The following is a 23313-nucleotide window of genomic DNA, read 5'->3' on the forward strand; positions in this document are numbered from 1 at the left end:
ATTGGCAATGTCTGTGCAGCGACTGAAACCTGGTTCAAGGCTCCTGAGAGCACCCAGCACTATCAGGTTTTACCTCATATCATGCTTTCGCCCCCAAAACTTGGACAGAACCACAAAAGGAGGGGTATCCATTTTCATCAAAGATACCCACACCTCCAGGTTACTCCAAATACCATCATTTTAGGAGACTTCAACTACCCAAACATAGACTGGGAACATTACTCAAGCCCCAACACTCTAGCCCAAAGGTTCTTAGAATTCATAAACTCAAATGCAATGGAACAACTAGTCACCATTCCCACAAGAGGAGACAATATACTAGACCTGATCATCACAAACATGGGGACAAAATGCTCCATCCCTCTTTGGTAAGATCAGACCATAAATTAATCTCACTGGAAATCCACATCCCACCCTGCACAAAAGACCACAGTGAAAAACTTCTCAAAAAAAACTTCACACTTCTTAAGACTGAAGTGGTATCAGAATGCATGGATCATGCAATCCCAAATAAAACCAAGACCCATTCTCCCAAAGTCTGGTGGACCCCAGCCATAAACAAACTTTACAACAGAAGGAGGAAAGCTACTACATGACACAAAAAAATCCCTAAAAGGCAGGCATGATCAGTACTAGCAAAAAAAAAAATCATCACTCATAAAATCATCCAAGGCCAACTTTACACAAGACAATCACAAGGCCTTCTTTAGCTATGTTAGAAACCTGGGTGGAAACTAAATGACACAAAATACACTGAACCCACTGACATTGCCAACATTCTGGCAGACAGGTTCAGTGAAAGGAGAAATAACTATCCCAGCAGAGTGTAGCCTCCTAACATCTCAGATGCCCAGGTGAGAGCCGCCTCTATGAACTCAAGAGGGAACTAAACCCACACATAAGGCTGCTGTTAATCTGGAAATTACCGCCCCATAAGCTGACAAAGCCTGGGTCTGCAAAAGCTGAGGAGAGGATTGGAACTCATAAACAAAAACATTGGGGAGGGACAGACACAACATTGGATCCCTAATTTTTTTTTTTGTCAAGGGCAATCCTCTGAACTTGAACGACTTTTTTTTTTGAAACAGTCACTAAGGCCATTGATGAGTTGCAAACTGCATTTATTTTTCCAAGGTACAGGCAATATAGGGAGGATTGTGGCTGACAAAGTTCGCATGACTGCAAACTGGCGCCCATAATAATTAGTCAGTGGACACAAACATCCTTCAGAGAGGAGGCATCTCAAATGGATGGTGCCAGTGAGCCATGGCCTTAAGCTAAAAACACCAAAAAATGTATAGTCATAGGTAATCAGGGACCTAGGGACCCAGGTTGACAGTAACCTCTCATTTGACACTCACATTGCCAAAGTGGTTAGGAAGACCTTCTATATTGCCCACCTTATCATGAAGGGTTTCACATCTAGATCAAGAGTCTTATCAGGCCAATGATTGAGTACAATGCCCCATTTGGGATGTATCTCACCCGACACCTGCAGCAGTTGGAAAGACAAAAAAAGTTCCTCAACAGAGAAAAAGGGTCTTCTTAAACATATGCTGCATGCTGAAAAACTGAAAAACTCCCTCTATTCAGTGCCATGTCCAATCCTGAATTAATGGACATGCTCCACCTCAGAAAATCCAAATCCATCAGAGCCACGAGAACAAGTGACTTAAACCTCAACACAGAAATAAATAGAACGTGCTGGTGGGTCAGATTCATAACCCAGAGGCTCCCTACACTCTGGAACAGAATCCCAGTCCATGTTAGGCAGAGTCTCTTTGTCACTACTAGACAGAGGCATAGTAAACTAAACCCTTTCTCATTGAACCTATGAATAGACTTTGCATCCCTCCTCAGTACATGTCCAAACCAATGTAATCTTGTATCTCTGGCTTTGTCTCCAAACCTTACAACCTGGGCTGACCCTCTAATATACTTATTCCTAATCCTGTCCATCCTCGTCACACCCAGTGCAAATCTTAACATCTTGAACTCTGCCACGTCAAGCTCTGACTCCTGCCTTTTTGTCAATGCCACGGTCTCCAACCCCTATAACATAGCTGGTCTCACTACCCTCTTCTAGACCTTCCCTTTCACTCTTACTGGTACTCGTCTGTCACAAATCACTCCTGACACTTTTCTCCACACACTCCACCCTGCCTATACTCTCTTCTTCACCTCTCTTCCACACTCACCATTACTTTGAACTGTTGATCCCAAGTATTTAAACTCATCCACCTTCACCACCTCTACTCCCTGCATCCTCACCATTCCTCTATCCTCCCTCTCATTCACACACATATATTCTGGCTTAGTCCTGCTGACCTTCATTCCTCTTCTCTCTAGAGCATATCTCCATCTCTCCAGGGTCTCCTCCACCTGTTCCCTACTCTCACTACAGATCACAATGTCATCTGCAAACATCATAGTCCACGGGGACTCCTGTCTGATCTCGTCTGTCAACCTGTCCCTCACCATTGCAAATAAGAAAGAGCTCAGAGCTGATCCTTAATGTAATCCCACCTCCACCTTAAATGCATCCGTCACTCCCACCGCAGACCTCACCACTATCACACTACCCTCGTACATATCCTGAACCACTCTTACATACTTCTCTGACATTCCCAACTTCCAACCAAAGTGCAGATAAATAAATGTACATTCCTGATTAAAGGATGCAAAATGGAATCAAAACTCCACTTTGTTTGGTTTAAGGTTGTGTTAAAATTCCACTTTGGTTTTAGCTTGTGAAACATTTATATTGTTTATCTATTTGTTGACCTAAGCCTACTGGACACAACCATTCCCTCATTTCAGGGTAACCTATGCACACTGTCTGCTTACATGATTTATCCAGAGTCACAAAGCAGGCAAATGAAGATGGAAGAAAACAAACCCTGTACCACAGGCACTGGAAGCAGCTCATTCCATAGCACAGATCTTTAGTCCTACTAAATAGTTTTGTCTCAAAATATTTACATTTTTATTAATAGACTTATAAATTATTAATCCAATTATTTAATACAAGCATGTTACTAAACATGACTACAATGATTATAAATCCTTAAAAGTGTGCATGTGCACACGCATGTACACCTCTATGCAGACAAATGAACTCAGATACATACATGCATGCACCAAGAGTTAGCAATAGGTCAAAACAAATCAGTTGAATAAGCAGAATGAACTTTAAAAGCTTTGACAAACAACCTACCTGGGCAGGAAAGCTGAATTGTTATTTCTTGCACTGTTGGTTCAATTTCCAGGCTGTAGTTGTTCCACGCAAATACAAGCTCATGTTCCAAAGAACAGCATGAGTAGACTCGAGCAATCTGTTCTCCGCTCAGCACTTCTTTCCAAATGTACAGGTCAGTAATGTTACCACTAAAAGCCTCCTTCTCTCGATATGAGCCACCCAATGAGTCCTGATCCTGACCAATGATGAATGTTCCATGGCCATAAATTTCTTGTAGAGTATGAAGTCCATCACCCACTTTTTTCTTCTCACCATCAGCATAAATCTCCCAGCTGCCATTCCACTTCTGCCACGTCACACAAAAATGATGCCACTGTCCATCACTTTTAAAAATAGGTAGGAAAGCTGAATGGTGTCCATGGACCATTAAGGCAAGCCGCACAAACCCATCTTCATCAATCCAACCTCGTAGCTGTAACTCATTCATAAATGTTGGGACAGCATATGAAAATACAGCTGAAATTTCCCGATTTGTGTTATCCCACTGTACACGTGCACAGACCGTAACTGCAGACATTGCTGGGAAATCGAGTAATATTTTTACAAACTTTGTGTTCGTTTTGTTTTGAAATATCAGAACTGGAAGCATGCGCAGTCCTGTGGAATAAAAATATATTGTTTTATATAATATTTCAGAAAATGCTATTTTGTTTCTAAAACAGTGTCGTTATAAGTACTCATTTTAGTTTTAAAAAGGAAGCATGCATACAGCAAAATACAGCAAAACACACATACATAGACTCATGAACAATTTTACATTTGATAGAGACATCTTTTTGTAATATAAGGGCCAGAACACAATCTATACTACATTCCAGATCATAACAATTTCAGAAAGCAATTGTCTTTCAGTCTTGGAAAACAAGCCATATGTAGTTCTTTCCAATAAAATATTCACAGCCCATGATTGTAATAAGACAGACTCATTCAATGGCCAATCATATACCATTTGTTTCCTGAAAAAATGTATAACTCTTTCATAGGGCATATTTTTAGAGGTATATGCAATGCAAGTAATAAAATGAATTACTGCAACAAATTATATTTAGTAATTAGTTCTGCTCACTCACAACTGTTATTACCCTGTCATGGGTATAAAGTACTGTCATTAATTACATTGTTGTGTCATTTTGTTCCTAAAGGAAGTTATTAACTTCATCTGATTGTAAAGGAAATGTAATTCCGTATAGTGGAAAGCATTATGTTGCTCCTGATTTATAGATCAGGCAGAAATCATCTCTTAACTAAGCTATAGTGAACAAAAAAGAATACAGCTATTATTCCTGATGCCTTTTTTCCCCTTCGGAAATGTTCAAGATTTCCAGTCCTCTAATTTTTCCATTAATTGTAACACCTTGCAATTTGTTTCTGGTGGCTTGTTCAAAGACTACAAATGCTCAGTAGTCAAAAATGTGTCAGATCAGAGAGGCATACAATGGTACATTCATTTCCCTGATAATTAAGCATGCCTTTTAGAAACATGTAGGATACTGATTTTGATATTAAACCTACTTGCCAAAGTTTAAATTCTGTCTTCCTCTTTACATAGATCACTCTTGGGATGGCTGTGTAATGTTACTATCTACTTTGTTCTCAGACATTATGTCCTGTTTGCAAAGTTTCATAATGGGCCTCCGTTTCATTCGTTGCTATTTTTTATTCCCAGTGTCATGCTTCCCCCATTGCTCCCTACAAATATTAATAAAAACTGTTTTGTCTTGGTAGATTTTAATTTCAATGCCAATGGCCCTGAAAGACTGTGATTCTATAGAACGTTAAACTCATTAGGTCTAGAACAAATTATAAATCAACCACTTAGGCCTAGAGTACAGTGCAGCTTGATAATATGCTTCAGTATGTAGCAAAATATTGTATGCCACAGATCTTTAAACTAATAATTCACTACAAGTCTGGAAATCACACAACTATTTCCCTAATAATTACAAACATCAGCAATCATTGCCCAATAATATCAACATGGTCATTCAAAACCAAAAAATATATCCCACTGCTAACATTATCAATCATCCATTTGCACAAAGCATGCAACTACTGCTAAATATCCATTTAAATAACATTGAATAGGTTCTTATCTACTCACAAAATAATACCTGTTTTGCACTGAACTACTTCTTTAATTTCCTCTGATACGTTCAAGAATCTCTCTTTCTCATTACTTAAAGTCGACTCAGAGAGAGGACAAAAATGTCCCTGGCATACGTCTGATATTAAAAATAAGATTAAAGAAAGGGATAAAAGCTCTTCATCACCACAAAAAGCTTGAAACACCTCCTCCCTTAATCCTAACAGACCTTCATAAAAATACTATACCTAACTGCAAACAAGAAAAGTATCGTAGTATAACACTTGAACCCTCCCCTCACTCTCAACATTCATACAAACGATATGACCAACAAAGTCTTAACTAAAGTTATGTTATCATATAACATGCTTTCTCCCACCTATATCACATATAGCCTTAGCTAAAATATCCTGATTATCAAGATGAAATATGCACTGACAATTATATCCCTTAAATCACCATGTCATATACATAAAATACAATAATTAAAAACAAATCTTTAGATTTGCCATCCTTGCAGACATGAAACTCCCACCACTGGATCTTAAATGTAAAGGCCCACTTGCTTCCTATTACTGAAGGAAGCACCTTTCTCCAAAGCACACTGCTATTCAACATTTTTAAAATAGGCTACTGTCCAGCTCTCCAAAAATTACTCCATTTCAAACAACCAAACTATTTCTATAGAAGCAGCCAGGATTGCTCTCTTACTTTGATCAGGTCTAAATTTAAATGTTTCATTGGAGAAAGAGCCCTCTCAAAAACAGAACTTGCTTTATGGAATCAATTACCTAATGACTGAAAAAAGCATAGAAACTCTTGAAACATTTAAAAAATACCTTAGTTTCATCTGGCCATAGATGTATACTAGGCTAACTGCACTAAAGGACTATTTTAAGCCTCACCAATAACCCAATGTCAGAATGAAATCATGTACATTGTGTCTAGGAGAAGAAAACCTTAACTGTTATGCCAAACCCACACCATTTCGAGCAGCACCTTCAGCAAGAATAAAAATACAAATGCTTTAGAGGCCCTGGCTAATTACCTGTGCAGCTACTAGCAATATGTCTTATAATGATGTATAGTTCCTACATAGAAATTCTGAAATATCAAAAGGTTACATTTTCAGAGTTTTTGCATTGCAAACCTTCTTCTGTCAATTTTTATTGTTCCCCTACTCATTTCTAATGTAATCATTTCACAAGTTACATTTCTATATTTGTTTTCTTGCTTTTAAATGTTATACATCGTACTGGTTTTAAGCATTGCCATTATTACTGTACTTCAGGGCATAACTAAAAAGGGTCTTTGGACCAACTCACCTACCTGGTTATCAAATTGTAAAATAACAAAACAAAATTACACTCCCAGCACTCCATGTATCTTTGACAAATTCCCTCCCAAAACGAGCTTTAATCCTGTGCTCAGGATTTACTGACACCCTATTCCATCTTACAGTCTGATCCATTTCTCAGGTACAGCAGATAGTGCCATTCCAAACTGCTCCTTTATGCAGGATATAAGATGACATAAAAATGAGCAATTCAAGAACAGTTAGTTATCTGCATATCATTTTAATATTCATAGGTACTTTACGGCCACTGTTAAGCATATATTTTTCTATGAAGGCCTGGTACAGATGTTTTGTGCAGACATTCACTTTCTTCTTAATCAGCAGTTTTAGTCAGTTTCCATAGTATTTACAACATGGGAGCGTGATGACTGCCATGCCACAATGTCTGCGGTATAACAGACTTTGTTATACCATACCTCCTGGCTCTGTCTTGTCTTCACTCATCTTCAGCTGATGCTTTTTATTATTTCGTATGTTAGCTACATTCAGACATAGTGTGCCACAGATGTCTGGCATGTACTGGGCCTGTGTTACTGCATGCCACAGAATTCTTGAAGTATCCATATTGTAATTTATATACCATTTCTCTAATGTAATCTGCATAGCACAGGTCAGCAGTAAGGTGAAATGATGCCACTGGCTCCAGTGATGATACAATCCTAAGCTGCAGTTATTATTCTTATGTTACACAAGGCATACAGTTCCTCATGCTTTGCACAATATATTCCAGAATACAAGACTGTAATTTCAGCACCTTCATACTCATACAGGCATTCTGTGCAGGCATTCAGTACCTTCTTAATCAGCTTTATTCTTCAGAATTACATATGATCACAGCGTGATAATTATATTCACGTGATTGAAACTCGTGTTCTTTGTACTTCTTTCCCATGACTAGCATTTGACTTTTTACCGGAGTCATTTATTAGGTATCTGTTTATTCAAAAGATTGAACAATGATGCATATATAAACTTGATTAAGATAAGTTTCCACCTGTATCTGCATAAAAACATTTTGGAAAATAATGTGATCGGATTGTATGACCTGGAAAGAGGTAAAGAACTCATATGCAGCTTTCATTCTTTGGCTGACTTGTTCCAAGTCACCCAAGCCTCGTTTTTCTATCACTTGCTCACTCACTCAGCTACCTGCCTACCTACCCACACACACCCCCACTCATATACCACTACTATATTTTTTTTTTCTGCACAGCTCTTAATCACATTCCACAAAAAAACATTTTTTAGACTTACATAAATAATCCATGGCCTTTGAAAATAACACCATTATATACTTCATTCTCTTTGATCATAAAGTAAAGACATGTAGTGTACAATATTCTCAGTTACATATAGAAAAGCATATCATAAAGTTACACAGCAACTGGTACAAGATACCACTTCATACAAATACTACCCCATGTAATAAATGGTTATAGTGCATGCATTTATACATAAATAGATACACACACACACACACACACACACACACACACACACACACACACACACACACACACACACACACACACACACACACACAGGCATTACAACACTTACCATTTTGTATGGTTTTATCCTTTTGGTTTAACCATATAGGCCCATTTATGTTATTCAACAGCTGCAGTTTCCCCAGATCAACCAGATCACTTTCAGGCACTTCAAAAGGCAAATGGCCAAACTTGAGTTCACAGTACCTCACAGCAGCCCACCAGTCTGAAGAGATGTTGGTACCTTCATAAACATACTCAGAAGTTGTAATGATCACAGAAGGTATATTCTTATCTGTACAGATAAAAACAAATTACATAGTTTGCAGTCATTCTTATGTTAGTGTAAGACAAACTATTATGAAAACAAACTTCAATAGATTAAGGGAAAGCAGATGAAAGTCACTATAATATGTCACATTTCATTAGTACTGCGTTGTCTAGTAAGTATTTATGGATACTGCAGTTACTCTCCACTGAAAACTTTCCTCCAATCAAAGCTTTGTTTTTAACTCCCACTACAAGCATTGAGGAAAAATAGTCACACCAAAAATAACCACAAATTGTAATTTTACAGCAAAATGACTTTTCTCACATTGTAGAAAAACTCTACATATAATAGTCTGATATGAGGCTGTTTAAGGCAAAAAAAAAACATGGATACTGGCAAAGATGCCCATTAAAACATACACCAGACTTATGGGGAAACCAGCTTTCAGTTCAAGATACATAAAATAGTTCAACAAAATTTTGTGGCCATTTTCTCATAACATAATGTATAGTATAAGGACTAAGTATATGAATAATGCACTATATAGACACATAGCTGATCAGGGTGAAGTGCATACTTTCAAAATTGGTATTATTGACCAACTGACAATAGACCCACGAGGTGGGAACATTAAAGCCTTGTTAAATAAAAGGGAAATATTATGGCAAATATTTACTGATGCAGCCAGGGAACCAGGATTAAATGAACACATTACTATAAAACCCATTTTAATATTGAGTTAGAATGATGCTAGATGGTGATGTAAATCATGTATTGCTACAATGTCAATAAATTGAGCTTGTAACTGTTACAATATTTATATGGGATAAATTATAATTTGTACATAATAGGATAGATTGTTAGTTGGATTGTGTATAACAGTATAGTTCATCCATTTTTTAATAAAATTAGTCCCATACATGTACCTTTATTAAATATATGTATATTTATATTTATATATACATTTATTTTAAGAACACTTCAGCCATCTAATTTGCAGTCCTGATTACTGTGTAAAAAATTTTCAGATAACAGGATGAATTTTTTATATTTTTTATATTTTTTTGTTAATATATAACTGTTAATATATAACATTTTTTAAGTGTACTTGTACAAGATTTTATACTTGGATTATAGCTTATAGCGGATCCAGTTCTGATAATTGTTTGATCACCATGATACCGCTCAACATAGCAGAAACATTTTATTGTCAACATCCCTTTAACATTTAAGATGGGTGGATTGTTGGCACCAAAAAGTTTTTAAATAAACTGTGAGAACTGTTTGTTAGACATTCTGAAGAAGTCCACCATAGTGTGGATGAAAGCGTTAAATGTTAATGTCTAATTTGTTTTTTATGGTCTATTAAAAGAACGTACTACATTTTCATTTCGGGTTTCATTTATTGTGCATCCTATATTGGGTTTCCAGCTTACATTCTTCAGTATTTGAAATCTGACTGTATTTGCAATTATTTTGTCTGGGTCCATTTTGCATCGATACCTCAGCACAGCGGTACAGCAGATAGCATTGTCACCTCACAGCAAGAGGTTCCTCAGTTCAATTCTCGGCTGGGGTGCCTTCTGTGCGGAGTTTGCATGTCCTCCCTGTGTTTGCATAGGTTTCCTCTGTGTACTTCAGCTTCCTCCCACATTCCAAAGACATGCAGTAGGTGGACTGGAAACTCTAAATTGACCACAGATGTGAGTGTTTGGCATACAGAAGAACTGCGGCAGGGCTAGCCACCCAGCACTGTAAACCTTGGCTCTAGATGATTGTCACTGTTTAAGTGACACCCAGAGCCCATGTGCACAAATGGGAAAAGGGGTTGTGGATGGATGTGTCCTCTATTAGTATATTATTAGTACATTACTATTTCATTGCTATAATATATAGTTATAAATACCAGAAACATACAATATATAGTTAAACTTACCAAAAACATAACATATTGCTGGATTTCAGGGCTGATTTTGTCTTTTTTGTCCAGTGGGCTTTATTTCTAGACACAGATAATCACCTCTCACAGAATATATTCTTTCTCTGATATTACCCCATCCCCTCTGATTAAAAGCTAGTCCTACCATGTCTAAATGCAATGTGTTGCAGTCTGCATTTTCTGAATACTGAAACCAAGTCCTCCATTCTTCAACCACCTCCAAAAGAGGTTCATAATACTTTTCTTATATTATTTAATATTTTTTCCCACCAGGACATCCAGCCTGTCCCACTGCCCTAATGGCTCACCCATCACCTGTAATAAGTGGACATAACCACTTCCCACCAGAATGAGAATTATCTGGTTTTGAACCATCTTTCTGGTTGCCTTGGCTTTTACTTTAATTATCTTACTTGCTCTACTTTCAATTTTGCATACATCAAGTGTGCAATGGAGCCACAAAGCTTGTAAGATTCAGAAGTCCCTCTCATGCCACTCTTCTAAGTTTTCTACCCACTATGCTCTATAACATGGTAACTAAAGCATAAGACACAAAAAGGGGATTACTCCAAACCCTTCCCTGTAAAAGCAAGTAGACCTCTGCTGCTCATTGCTTCCTCACTCCAGGAATACACCTGTATGAGTAATGGATCAATATGTGGTTACCAGCAACACAAACACGTATCTTGAATCTGTACCAGTTGACTAGCTCAGACTCATGATGTGAACAGACCTTAGCTACGTTTACAGTCTTAATCTACCTTTTACACAACCTGTGTCATATGCAGACAAGTGCACTGTGTCCTTAAATTCTATCCACACTATTCATGGTATACAAATAAAAGGACTAATGCTCAGCTCTCTTAATATGGCTCTTACAGTCTGAGATGCACAACTCAGATGTAAGCTTGCAATACACATTACCCAGCAGCAGCTATCTATACAGTATGTATAACCAAAAGTAAACAACTGTTGCTGAATTTATAGTGACATATAGCTACTGTCATGCTAGTTGTCAACTCAGCTGAATCTACCCTACTCCAAGAATCGGAGCTTTACAGAAACAGCCCTAAAGTTGTGAGTGTCTCTCCACAGAGGGCATGCATTTAAACATTTACCATTTAAGGACAGTTTTAAGTCTGCCATAGTGTGGCCTATGGATATTAAACTGCATTAGATTTAGTTACTTGCATACCATATAATGCTGTGGACTTTAAACAATGAAATTATGCGCTACACTTATCAGTAAATTACCCATCATTTTTGCCATGGAATTTCCCCTTTTGATATGGTGTATTTCCATTTAACATTCTACTCACAATTCATACAAATGTACGGAATACATTAGAGATGGTACATGTTTGCATGCATAATCATTTTAATGTTGCAAACTATTTTTAAATTAAATACAACATAAACAAGCTGGATATGACATAGCAGAAAGAAAATTTTGCATTAAAATAGGGAGTGTTAAAACTATATGTATCTTGATTCATCACCTTAAGATCTCCATTCTGTACTTTGAAACACAAGGATGTTTAGTCAAAAACCTTAACATAATAGCTGTTTATGCCATGATACAATGACTCTTCTAAATAAAGCATGTTAGACTCCCGAAGATAGTCTGGACATGTCTATCGCTTTGTATGAACCATTTTAGCTGCATGCTCTGGAAGAACAGTTTTAAAATAAAGGACCTGCCTAGAAATGTATGCTCCATGCTGTGATTTCTACACAGGCTGCTGAGCCTGCAGAACCAGAACAAATGTTTCAAGACTGCATCCAGTTATCCTAAAAGAGAAAATGGCATGCTGAATTTACTTCAAGTCACCATGATCTCCTATTTTAAGTAAACTGAAAGAAACCATAAGTGAAACCCAGTTGTTAACGTATTGTTGCCCTGCCACAGCATGACCCCTTCAGGCTATGAGTTCTGTATCATGTGTCAGCTCATCACACAGCAGGGGTCTTTTCTGACACTACAATCTATCCTACCTGAGTATGTTGTGCTGGCAACAATGAAGGAATGATGTATGCAGCTGAAAAGGCTGTTTTCCCTGCTTGCAACCTGCTGACCATTATCTGCATTGTCCAACTTCAACAATATTACAGAGGTTTCTGCTTTATTCTTTTCTCTGTATTTCATGTGTCTTTTATTTTCCTGATATATAACTATAACACCTGCTGGTTTAAATGTTTTGCCCTTACCAAGACAATGTGTTTCTTTTCATGTTATCCAGAATAATATAAAACTGGGAAATGGATTGTACAATCTTTGTTTTTAATGCAGATCTTTTATATTAAATATCAGCTTAAAAATGGTACAAAAATCCTGAAATTTCAAATTCACCATCATAGAAGACCAGAATATAATATCCCACACTGCATTATAAATCTTTATAGGCATGCTTTCATACCCATAGCATTCAAACCTAGACTTACAATTGCAAAATACATTTCATGTACAACAACTACTTTATATGTTTACAGATTTAAAGTGCAGTTTTCAGTTGCTATATTTTTTTTATATTTGTGTTAAAGGAATCTCAGTTTCAGTAGGTGAATGCAGGTTCCCTAATCTCATATATAAGGTAGGAGTCTTAGTTAAATTAAAAAAAATCTCAACACTAGACTGCCACTCTGTTAAGCCATGACCCTTCCCTTATCTGCTGCATCTAAGAACTACATGCTTCAAACAGTGTATGCTCAATGGCAAACTACATCAGCAAGCACGTATCAAAATATGATGTTATCCATCAAGAACCCCAGCAAAATACACTACGCATACCCTATGTGTAAAAACCTAAATGCGCAATCAATATTTGCTATACTTAACATTAAGCTTTCATGGGTGTAGCCATTTGTACTGTAATATACACAACTCCCTTGCCAGCCTTAACTATATAGTCATGCACTGAAGAATTTTAGGATAGCATAACTGATGCATAACTCTTGAGTTTACGTTACTTTCTATTACAATCAAGACACAACAGTGAATCACTGATAGTCTTTGCCTTCCAAAACCATGTAAGACCAAACTGACCTTTGTTTATCCCACTCAAATAAAATGAAAGATTCTAAAATCATTTAATTTACTTCTGCCAACTTAAGATGCTTATCATTAGCTCCTGCAGAAGCAATCCCTTCAGTTACAGTTCATGGCCAAGCCTGAAACCCTTCAGAAACAAGTTGGTGTTTCTGAATTATCCATCCAAATACATACTCCTCCACCCTCTCCCAAATTACAGACATTTTAAACTCCATGCCATTATAATCTACCTCTTTGACTGATACAATCTCATTAAAAACTACCCCAAGAATATTAACAATCATTTCTATAGACATATGCTACTGTCCAACTGAAATACAACTGTCTTTCTTTACCATTTGCATTCTGGGTATGGAAATTAGATTTAACAAGGAAATGCAAACATTTCCTCATCAGACTACGGGAAGCTGAATTTTATTAACAATTGCTTGCATTTTGATAGCCAGCACTTATCATATGCCAAAAGAAATATTGAAAGAAACCTTCAAATATGATAACCCAGGCTTTGAATTGATTATAAACTATTTAACGTTGGTACAGAAGAAATAAAAGGGAAGTCTTGTGAAAAAAAGTGTAGATCTGATTTTTTTCCTTCCAAACACTAAACACATTATTGTGAAAATATGAGGATATATATCACTATTCTTGGAAAGAGGAATCATGATGTTTTGACTAATCAAAGTTTTCATACAATTGCTGCATGTTTAACTTGTAGTGTTGATAGTATGTCTATCAAGAATATAATTAGGAAAAATTGGATGATATTACAAGGTAGCAAATATTTACTTAATGTAGTATGGGTAAACATATTAAATGTAAAGAGGTAATTGAAGAAAAAGTATTTCCCTTAAATTGTGTTATCAGACCAACAAAAGGCACCTGTAAATGTAATACTTGTTTCCACTGTATATTTCTGAAGGTCCAATAATGGTTTTTAATGTCATTTTGAAAAAAAAACTGCAGGTGTTAATAAACATTGCACTTGCAACAGTTATAGATTAGTTTATTTAGTCGCTCAGAATGTAACTAATCTAATGTCAACCGAATAGATGATTAAACCAGTGCATATGTGAGTATTTATATGCAATTTTACAGCAATAATTTTACTAACATTATTTCTGAACACTCTGGTACTTGCAGTTCTTACAAGCAATTTATTTTTCTTACTATAGATAACCTGATGTTAACACAGGCGGTGATTACAATTAAACCAGGCTTGAATTTTGAGACTTCAGATTTCAGTTATAACTTAATGCAGGCTATCACTGTACTGACTTAATGATAATGTCTGCAGAGTTTATAAACAAGTATACCAACATTTTTGTAATGCATTTTTAAGTGTATTTTGTAAACATTCATGCATTTTATAGATCCTGTTTTTGCTAAAAAAGTAAATGAACTTTAAAAGCAAATTTGTTTTTAATTAATATAAAGGATGTATTTGCTGTTTCAATATGCTGGTTTTAGTCAAGTGCTTCAGTTTTGAATAGTATTTAGTTGCATTTTTCAATAGATGGTGCCTGCACCCACTGCCTGTAAATTTTTGAAAGGAATGAAGGTGACAAAAACACTTAATCTTATAATAAAGTGGCTGTTTTCTTTTCTGCATTTCATCCCCTACATCAATTTTGGTTGGTTTCCTACATGTGTGAGTACTTTGCCTTCATCTTTCAGATTACTGTTTAATCTACAATGCTCAGATTCAACCAAAAACTGGAGAAGGTGACTAGAAATGTATTCATGTAGTGTCTTAAATAATTAAATTTTCCTTGCTGTAATGGCTACTCTGAGGTTCTAAAAAAAAAAAAAAAAAAAAAATTACATAGGAAGCTTGTATCCTCAAAGCCAAGGAAATATTTGTTTATAGCTGCTTTGAAACTTTCCTTATCCACTCCTTTAAGCATATACTCTCAGTAGTTCATTTTTCTTTGTAGAAGTCCCCTATTCTGCATTAACAGATTATGATACATATCCATTATAAATGTAATACAGCATTTAGTAATTAGTTGTAAATAATATTAAATCATGTTGGAATAAGAAAAACAAGCCAGTTTCTGACAGACTATTGCTAAAATGAGTTTTCACATTTTGGAGATAGTATTGCAAATGAAACATTACATCCAGATATACTTTTTTGTGCTTAAACACTTAACATTTCTAGGACATATTATTTTGTTGAGGAACTACATGGGTAATAACTGAGTCTTGGACTATGGGCACTAATTTTTTCATGGAGACAGTTAATAGCAAATAAAACTGCCTGATTGGGTTAAACTGAATTATTCAGAAAACCTCTTGGGAAAATAATGCATTTCAAACATAAAAAGAGTGACATATGTGCATGTAAGCATTGTTTCTTTTTTTAATAATGTATTGCACTGAGGAATTTGAAGTGCAGTAGTCTGCTACTAATGGATTTCACAGCACAGACTTCGCTACAGACAAATGATAATGCTGCTATCAGAACGTACATTATGGAGTCCTGTGGCTTACTGAAGACTGAGCTTCACAGCACACACCTAGCTTCAGCTGACAAATACACAGCTGACTTTTTTGGGGGGATCCACAGAATTTGCACAATGGCCCCCCTTCCTACACCCACTTGACCCTTAAGTTCCTCCATCAGGATGAGAACCTTCCAACCCTTTTATTCCCAGGAAGACATGAGAGTCAGGTGTTAGGGCACAGGCCAGTCTTGATATACTCTGGACTGTCTTATCATCACACCCTGGCAGCTTGAATGTTCCACTATAGTTGGACTTGGGGAATGCAGCATGCTACTACACATGACCAAACAGATGGGTTATCCACTGAAAAACTTACCAACCGGTGAAAGTGGCTGTTTGGCCACTGTGTATAAAACTTATGTAGGACCTATAATTGAAAACAGCAGTATGATTTCTATTTAGACAAAAAGTCAGATGAAAATTTTAGAGGGAGGACAATGGAAGTTTACTAAGAGTTACTTCAGTAAAAGATTATGATTATAAGAATAGGTGCAAACATTTCAATCTTTATTTTATAAGTTATTGGCATTTAAGAGCAAAATTAATCTTAGTATACAAATATTTCCATAGTGCTGTGTTGCAAATTTTATTTAATATGGGGCTTTATAATAGTGAAAAGGTGTTAACATGAAATTTATGTAAAAGTAGGTCACAATATTCTTTTATTTCTAGTCAAATGGCTGTGTATTGAATAGCATACCACTTCATATTCATCAGTCTGACCCATTACAAATATATGCAGAAATTGATATCTGGGCCAGGGATACTATATTTGAACCTTATATTACAGAATCAATGTTTGAAAAGTCTATTAGGCCCAAACATTGTTACAGAACTTAAGCTGTTTGATTAGTCTCATTAGAACATGGATTTATGGTTTAATACCTTGTCCCTTAAGATTAAGTGAGTAATTATGTACCAATGACATATTAACAAATATCCACAATCCTGCAATCTTTGCAGTTGTGCTGTCTGGATTAGTCTCATTAGAATGTAGTTTTATGACTTAATGCCTTGTCCCAAAGGCAGTGTGTGTGGTTCTGTATCATTTACAGAATAACAAGCATCTACCATCCTTCAATGTTTGTCATGATGTCTGCATTAGCAACCCCAGAATCTGGTTTTATGGTTCATTATCCTGTCCTTAAAGATTATATGTGTGGTCCTGTATCTCCTATGGATTAACAAATATACAGAAAAAAGACATTATAAATGCCAGATGAAAGAGTTTCTGAGCAGTTGGTCTTACCTTGGACACATTTTAATGCAAATGAACAAAGTTAGTAAAATATCTTAGCATGACCTCAGGTTTTTATGTCTGCTCTTAACTAACGGACATTGTTTCCAGTAATGATACACAAAAATGCAAACAACTAAGAAATGTAATTCTTTGTAATCTGCAAAGAGTGCAAGACAGTTTTATTGTTTTTTAACAGTGAGATACTGTGTTTATGTAAACCTTTTAGCTTGTTTTACTACCTTTTTAGTTGCTCAAAGTGGAACATTCTTGGGATTTCCTATAATTTTAAATTTTGATTGTGTAGAAAATAGCACTGCCTCTTGCTGGGGGAGGGGGTCCAAGAAAGAAATGGAAACTCTTAAAGTGAAATGCAGCAATCTTGCAGTTTTATTGAGGAAGAAGATAAGTACTACAAAAATACATTTCATAATACAGTTACAGAGCAATGCGTAAAACCACTGTACTAGCTACATGGAAATGTTTTTATCCCAGTGGACAATGCATTGTTCCAGAAGTAACCCATTAAAATTGTGCAAATATTGTACAGAAATTAGTAATGTAGTACGATGCAGGCAAAGTGGCACTTAAATCCCCTCAAAATGCTCCTTCTCAGACAATTAATCATTGCTATACTATAGGCAGTGATACTACAAGGAATTATGGCAACCACAAAATAGCAAAAGAAGCAAACATGCCTGGAAAATGACATCAGACCAGCAAAATGCCAAACTAAAATCCACATTTACAGGATATAGTATAATCCAATTCTTCTAATGGGTTATCAATTTTAAAATAATATTAAGGGACACTTTGACACAAGAGAACACGTATGACAAGATTAAACACCTGTTTGACATTGTTAAAAACATGTACACTTGAATAATATTATAGAATTTCCTTGTACCTTTCATCTCCCAAACACAAGCACCTTATCCAGTCACACATGCATAAATGCAACAAAGTTTAATACAAGAGGAAAAAGTTAAAATAAACAATTCCTGTCAGAAAACCATAAATTTTGTGAGGAACAGACCAAAAATATGAGGCAAAAATCTGGACAGTTAAGAGGTATGACACATTCTAACAGTTATGGTGGTACCTCTCAAAACAAGGCTGTAGCTCTAAAATAATGACATTTTCTAATAAACTTTCTGACAAAAAGGATCTGGATATTCAACTATAAACTGTACTTTTGTTGTGCTCTTAGATGCAGCTACCATGTTGAATACTTCAGTGCCAAATCATAAGTGCTGGTAATAGTTACTTTTTCTGTGTAAATATTTCAAATTTTTGACAATATCACTTTAAGAGAGAAATGAATTATGGGTTTAGAGTTTATGACATAAAGGCAGAATATGTTTATAATTTTATGCATTGGGTAGAAAGTACGTTTTGTACTGAGAAATAAAACGAAAATGTGTGTGTGTGTATATATATATATATATATATATATATATATATATATATATATATATATATAGTGATACGAATCCAAAAATATCTGCAGTAGGAATGTTTTGAAATAATAATATTAATAAAAGTAAGAGCATGATTAAAGAAAAATATGTCCTGTTTTAATATGCCTCTAAATTAAAACATGCAATGCATTCATTTCTTTATGCATACAGAATGCCTCAGAAGAATATGCCTCATCTAACAAAGTAGACCTCTTTTAACAGTGATGACAATCCATACATTTCCTAAAAATAAAGGCTATGTTTATTTTACAAATAAAGACAATGTAACCTAGTACTGAGGAAAAGTAGTTTTCCTTGCCAGAAGGGTAATGAACACTTTACTTAAGGAAGAACAAAACACAAAAATGGAAAACTGATTATACAGGAAAGTTTACTCTTGATATCACATTCAAATTATTAATACAGGTCCTTGTCAAAACTTCTTATGTGAGACCCGTGTCATAGATTATTTTGCATTCTTATTATAAAATACGAAAACAGGATTTAAGCAGATATTTCCTGTTAAGTGCTGGATTTCTTTGATTTTACATATATATATCTATATATATCTATATATATATATATATATATATATATATATATATATATATATATATAGACACACACACACACACACACACACACACACACACACACACACACACACACACACACACACACACACACACACACACATATATATATATATATATATATATATATATATGTATATATATACAGATCCTCTTTTACATGATCATATTTTCACTTACCTGAAAATTAAAAGGACGAGACAACTTCACTAAAAGCTTACCTTCACGAAAGTTTGGCTCATCAGAATTTTACTCCGGAAAAGGAAACACTTGGCCACCACGGTGAATTTTGCCCTCTTCCACACTGTAGTACAATTTTGGAGTTGGTATATTTAGTTGGGGGTGGGGTGGGAAGCCCCCCCCCACCCCACCTGGGTGGGTTTGATTTGCTTTGGTTTGTTTATTTTGTCATGGTGGCCAAGTGGTTCATTTCCTGGAATAAAATTGTGGTTGTCTGAGTGTTCATGAAAGTAAGTTTTTTAATAAAGTACTAGTGTTTAAAACTGCCTGGAGGAAAGCCCCTGTGAAGTTCAAACAAAATCAAGTCAGATTTCGTAAAGATTATTCCAGCAAATTAATGAGGAAGAAATGCTGGCCTCTTGTTAAACTGCTTAAACAAAATGACATCAAAGCTCAGATCATTTATCCAGCTAGAATCAAATTTCATATGTTTTATGAAGTTGCTTGTCTTTCGGCTTTTCCCAGTTAGGGGTCGCCACAGCGGAACTCTGGTCCTCTAATGATTGGCAGTAAATTTTCACAAATGCCCAGGTGCCAGCTTGACATTCAACCTTCAACGAAGGCACGCCCATTTACGCATGTCTTTCGAAGGCCCACCCAACCGCGGGGAGGACATGCAGACTACACACAGAAGGCACTCTCCGCACTCCAGCCGAGAATCGAACAGGAGAACCTTTTGCTATGAGGCAACAACGATACCGCTGCACCACTGTTGATATTATGTTTTATGAAGTAAGAACCTTTAATATTCTAGAGGAAATATCTTCCTTCATTAAAAACAATAAAATAATCTCCATCCCAGACGACACTGACTGGTCATCACCTTCCCTGGAAAGATCTTCAAATAAGAACTTTTGGACTGTCTTAAAAAAGAAGAAACAAAAGACAGAATCTACTACTGTAAATAATGCCAAATGTCTCAAAGCATCACCCTCCAAATGACTTTTTTTTAGTTAATCTTTTAAAGGTTTTCTTTCATTTAAATGTCTCGACTCAACCTCATTTTATTAAATTCTAACCAAGCACAGTTATCTTCACTTGCTTAAAATCCAGCTGAACAACTTGAGATAAATAATGCCATTAAACATCATTTACATGTTTATCATGTCTATATTTCTCACAGGTAACTTTTTTATTATTTTGTCATTCCTTATAATGAATTGCTTAGTGAATTTAGACTTAATCAGCAACATTGTCTTTATAAACCTTTATTGACCTCCATAGATAAAATGTGTCCTGATTGCAGCTTTAAATTTATATCTGGTTTTGATTGTGACTGGATTGTAAAGGCCTCTTGGCTTCTTGTTCTACTACAAGATGTTTTTGTTGTTGTTGTTTTTGTGCTGTGCTTTGTCATGCTTCACTGAGAAGGGGCTTATTTTTTGGTGAGTATATCCATTTAAAGTGGCTTTATATAAATTGTTGAGAAATAGTGGCTACATGGGTTTGCGATGTTTGGTCTAGGCTATTAACTTTTCTCGCAGATTCAGTTGGCTGTTTATTTTTTTTAATACTTACTATAAGCTTTAAGCAAAGCTTTTACATACTTCAAGATGCTGCATGAACAGATGTAGTGTCTAACCCCTCTATTCATAATTGCAGAGCTCGTTGTCTTTCCTTACCATGCTGTATATAACAGGAAGCTGTGGGAACTTCCACCCTGGTGTGCTTTCTGGGTTTGGCACTCCATTTTCATTCCTTTTACCACAGTGAAGCACTTCAAATATATTTATGAAAGTCATGATGCATGCAGTTTTCAGTAAGTGCAAATACCATGCCTCTCGGCTGTGCAGATCTTTGCATTTAATGTTGAAATAGAAGGGAAACATTATCTTATATGCATTGCCAATAGTTATAAATAAATACAATGGAAATTAAAATAAGAACAAAAAAGAAAATCCAGTTTGTGACTAACCAGAGGAAGAGGAGATGATAGGGGTTCTTTGAAATCTCTATGGTCTCTTAAAAGAATATATCCTTCTTGTTAATGTCAGATGACTATAAAAACATTATACCATCAGTCAGATAGTGGGAAAGAGACATAGTTTTCATTACAGTTAGACAAAATTTATCTGTTTAATTGCTCTTACAAACCTGACTGAAAAGCCACTGTATGCCAAGTCAGTATGAATTTATGACTGTGCTTACTTCATAGAAATATTCATTAATGTTGTTACTGATTCATGAATAGTACTTCTGAGTTGTTTATTCAGTCACTCTCTGGAACATATAAGTCTTTGTAGTTGCTAAAATGCTTCTCCGGATTTAAGTACTTCAGCAACAATATTTCTCAATTTGCTGTTTGTTTCAAAGTATCTTTGTTTAAAACTGATTCTTTCTGTATTCCATAGAATCCTTTTTATCAGCATGGACTTTAGTGACAGTCAAAATGTGGCTTATTGCTCTATCAGTTCCTTATTTATATTTTAAATTGTGGGTTCACCCATTATTGCTGTTTATAATGAAGACATTTGCTCACATGCACCACTTAAGGTTTTAATACATTTTTATTCAAGATAATGGAAATTGAAGAAATTAATGAAATCAGTTTGTCTGTCTGTATTCTTAAAATAATAATTGGGACCTGCTAAGCTTGTGGTAGTGGATGTTAAAATTTTCTCCATTTCCTCCTCAGTATTTTCCCTGCAACTTGTGGCTTTAATCGCTGTTCCCTAATGGGTATATTCATGAAGAAGCTATAGTTACTTTCTTAGCTGAATCAACAACAGCATTCTGAATTGCAGACAAGCAAAGCACTCATTTCAGGACTCTTTCTATTGCCAAAAAGAGACATTTTTCAATAACTCAATTTTTTACCAGGCATATACGTTTTGGCAAAAGCATGTATGCCGTAAGGTCCAGAAAAATCCTGGAATGTATTTAAGTACAGTCTCTAAACTTTTACTGTTAAAGCTGCATATACAAATTTCAAAGTTGTAACCCAGTTTGGGGTGCCATGGTTTTTACTCTTTGAACTCATTCTTCCTCTGCAAGTCACACTTCAGGACTTATGAGACTTTTTGAGTCTTCCCCTGCTTCCAAGTTTTGCAACATTCATCCACTAGCTAAAAAAGATAAACATCACTTCTGTTTCAGCGAACGTCTGACCCACCCCACCCCAAAACATGATGCATGCATTTATAGGCTACACAAGTGCGTTAGAGTAGAATCAAGGGTATTGTTATTTGCACTCACCACAATTTTTTGACATTTTTTGTTAAGTATTTGTAGATGTGATAGCCTTGTTTGCAATTTGACTGGCTCTTTATTTATATTTACTACAGTGCTAGGGAGATGCAGTTTGGTGAAGAACTAAACAATTTGTAGTAACACTAGTTTTTTTTTTATTGTCTTGGGTGTCACAACCTGCAATTCTAGCAAGTCTTTATATTATAACTTCCTGATTTATTGCGATGAATCAGGTTTGTAGCTTATTGGACACATGTTTTGTTTAACAATAATCTAGTCTCCAGGGGATGGGGTCGCAGTTAGGGATTTTCTGATTTGTATAAATGAAGGCTTCCTGACACAAGTTAGAGTCAAAAATTATCCTTTGAAGGATCAAGAAAATTTTACTTTAGGGCAAATATGTGACATTTACTAAAGGTCGGACTCAACATTGTACTGTAGACTTCATGTGTCTTCTGACACCATATATATATATATATATATATATATATATATATATATATATATATATATATATATACAATAGTGTCTCTTCATTGGTATAGAGAAAATGTAAATGTTTTATCATTTTATCTTCATGGATGTAACTAGTAGATCCTTGCATTTGTCAAGTTTGTCAGAGGCTTTTAGACTCATATG

At 35.6% G+C, this 23313-nt stretch overlaps 1 protein-coding gene across 3 annotated transcripts in view; it reads right to left on the reverse strand.

Moving 5' to 3' along the window:
• ADGRD2 (adhesion G protein-coupled receptor D2) overlaps positions 1 to 23313 on the reverse strand; it is a 1709855-nt gene that overhangs the window by 1469248 nt on the left and 217294 nt on the right. For all 3 annotated transcript variants that reach the window (XM_044058541.1, XM_044058538.1, XM_044058539.1), the window contains exons 4-5: positions 8260 to 8484; positions 3218 to 3856 (exon numbers count right to left, since the gene is read on the reverse strand). In XM_044058541.1, the coding sequence (XP_043914476.1) occupies positions 3218 to 3856; positions 8260 to 8484 (864 nt within the window). The remainder of the gene's footprint in view (positions 1 to 3217; positions 3857 to 8259; positions 8485 to 23313) is intronic.

The sequence above is a fragment of the Protopterus annectens genome, chromosome 16.part0 (genome assembly GCF_019279795.1).
Source record: "Protopterus annectens isolate FY-2018-M chromosome 16.part0, PAN1.0, whole genome shotgun sequence".
Classification (NCBI taxonomy): Eukaryota; Metazoa; Chordata; order Ceratodontiformes; family Protopteridae; genus Protopterus; species Protopterus annectens.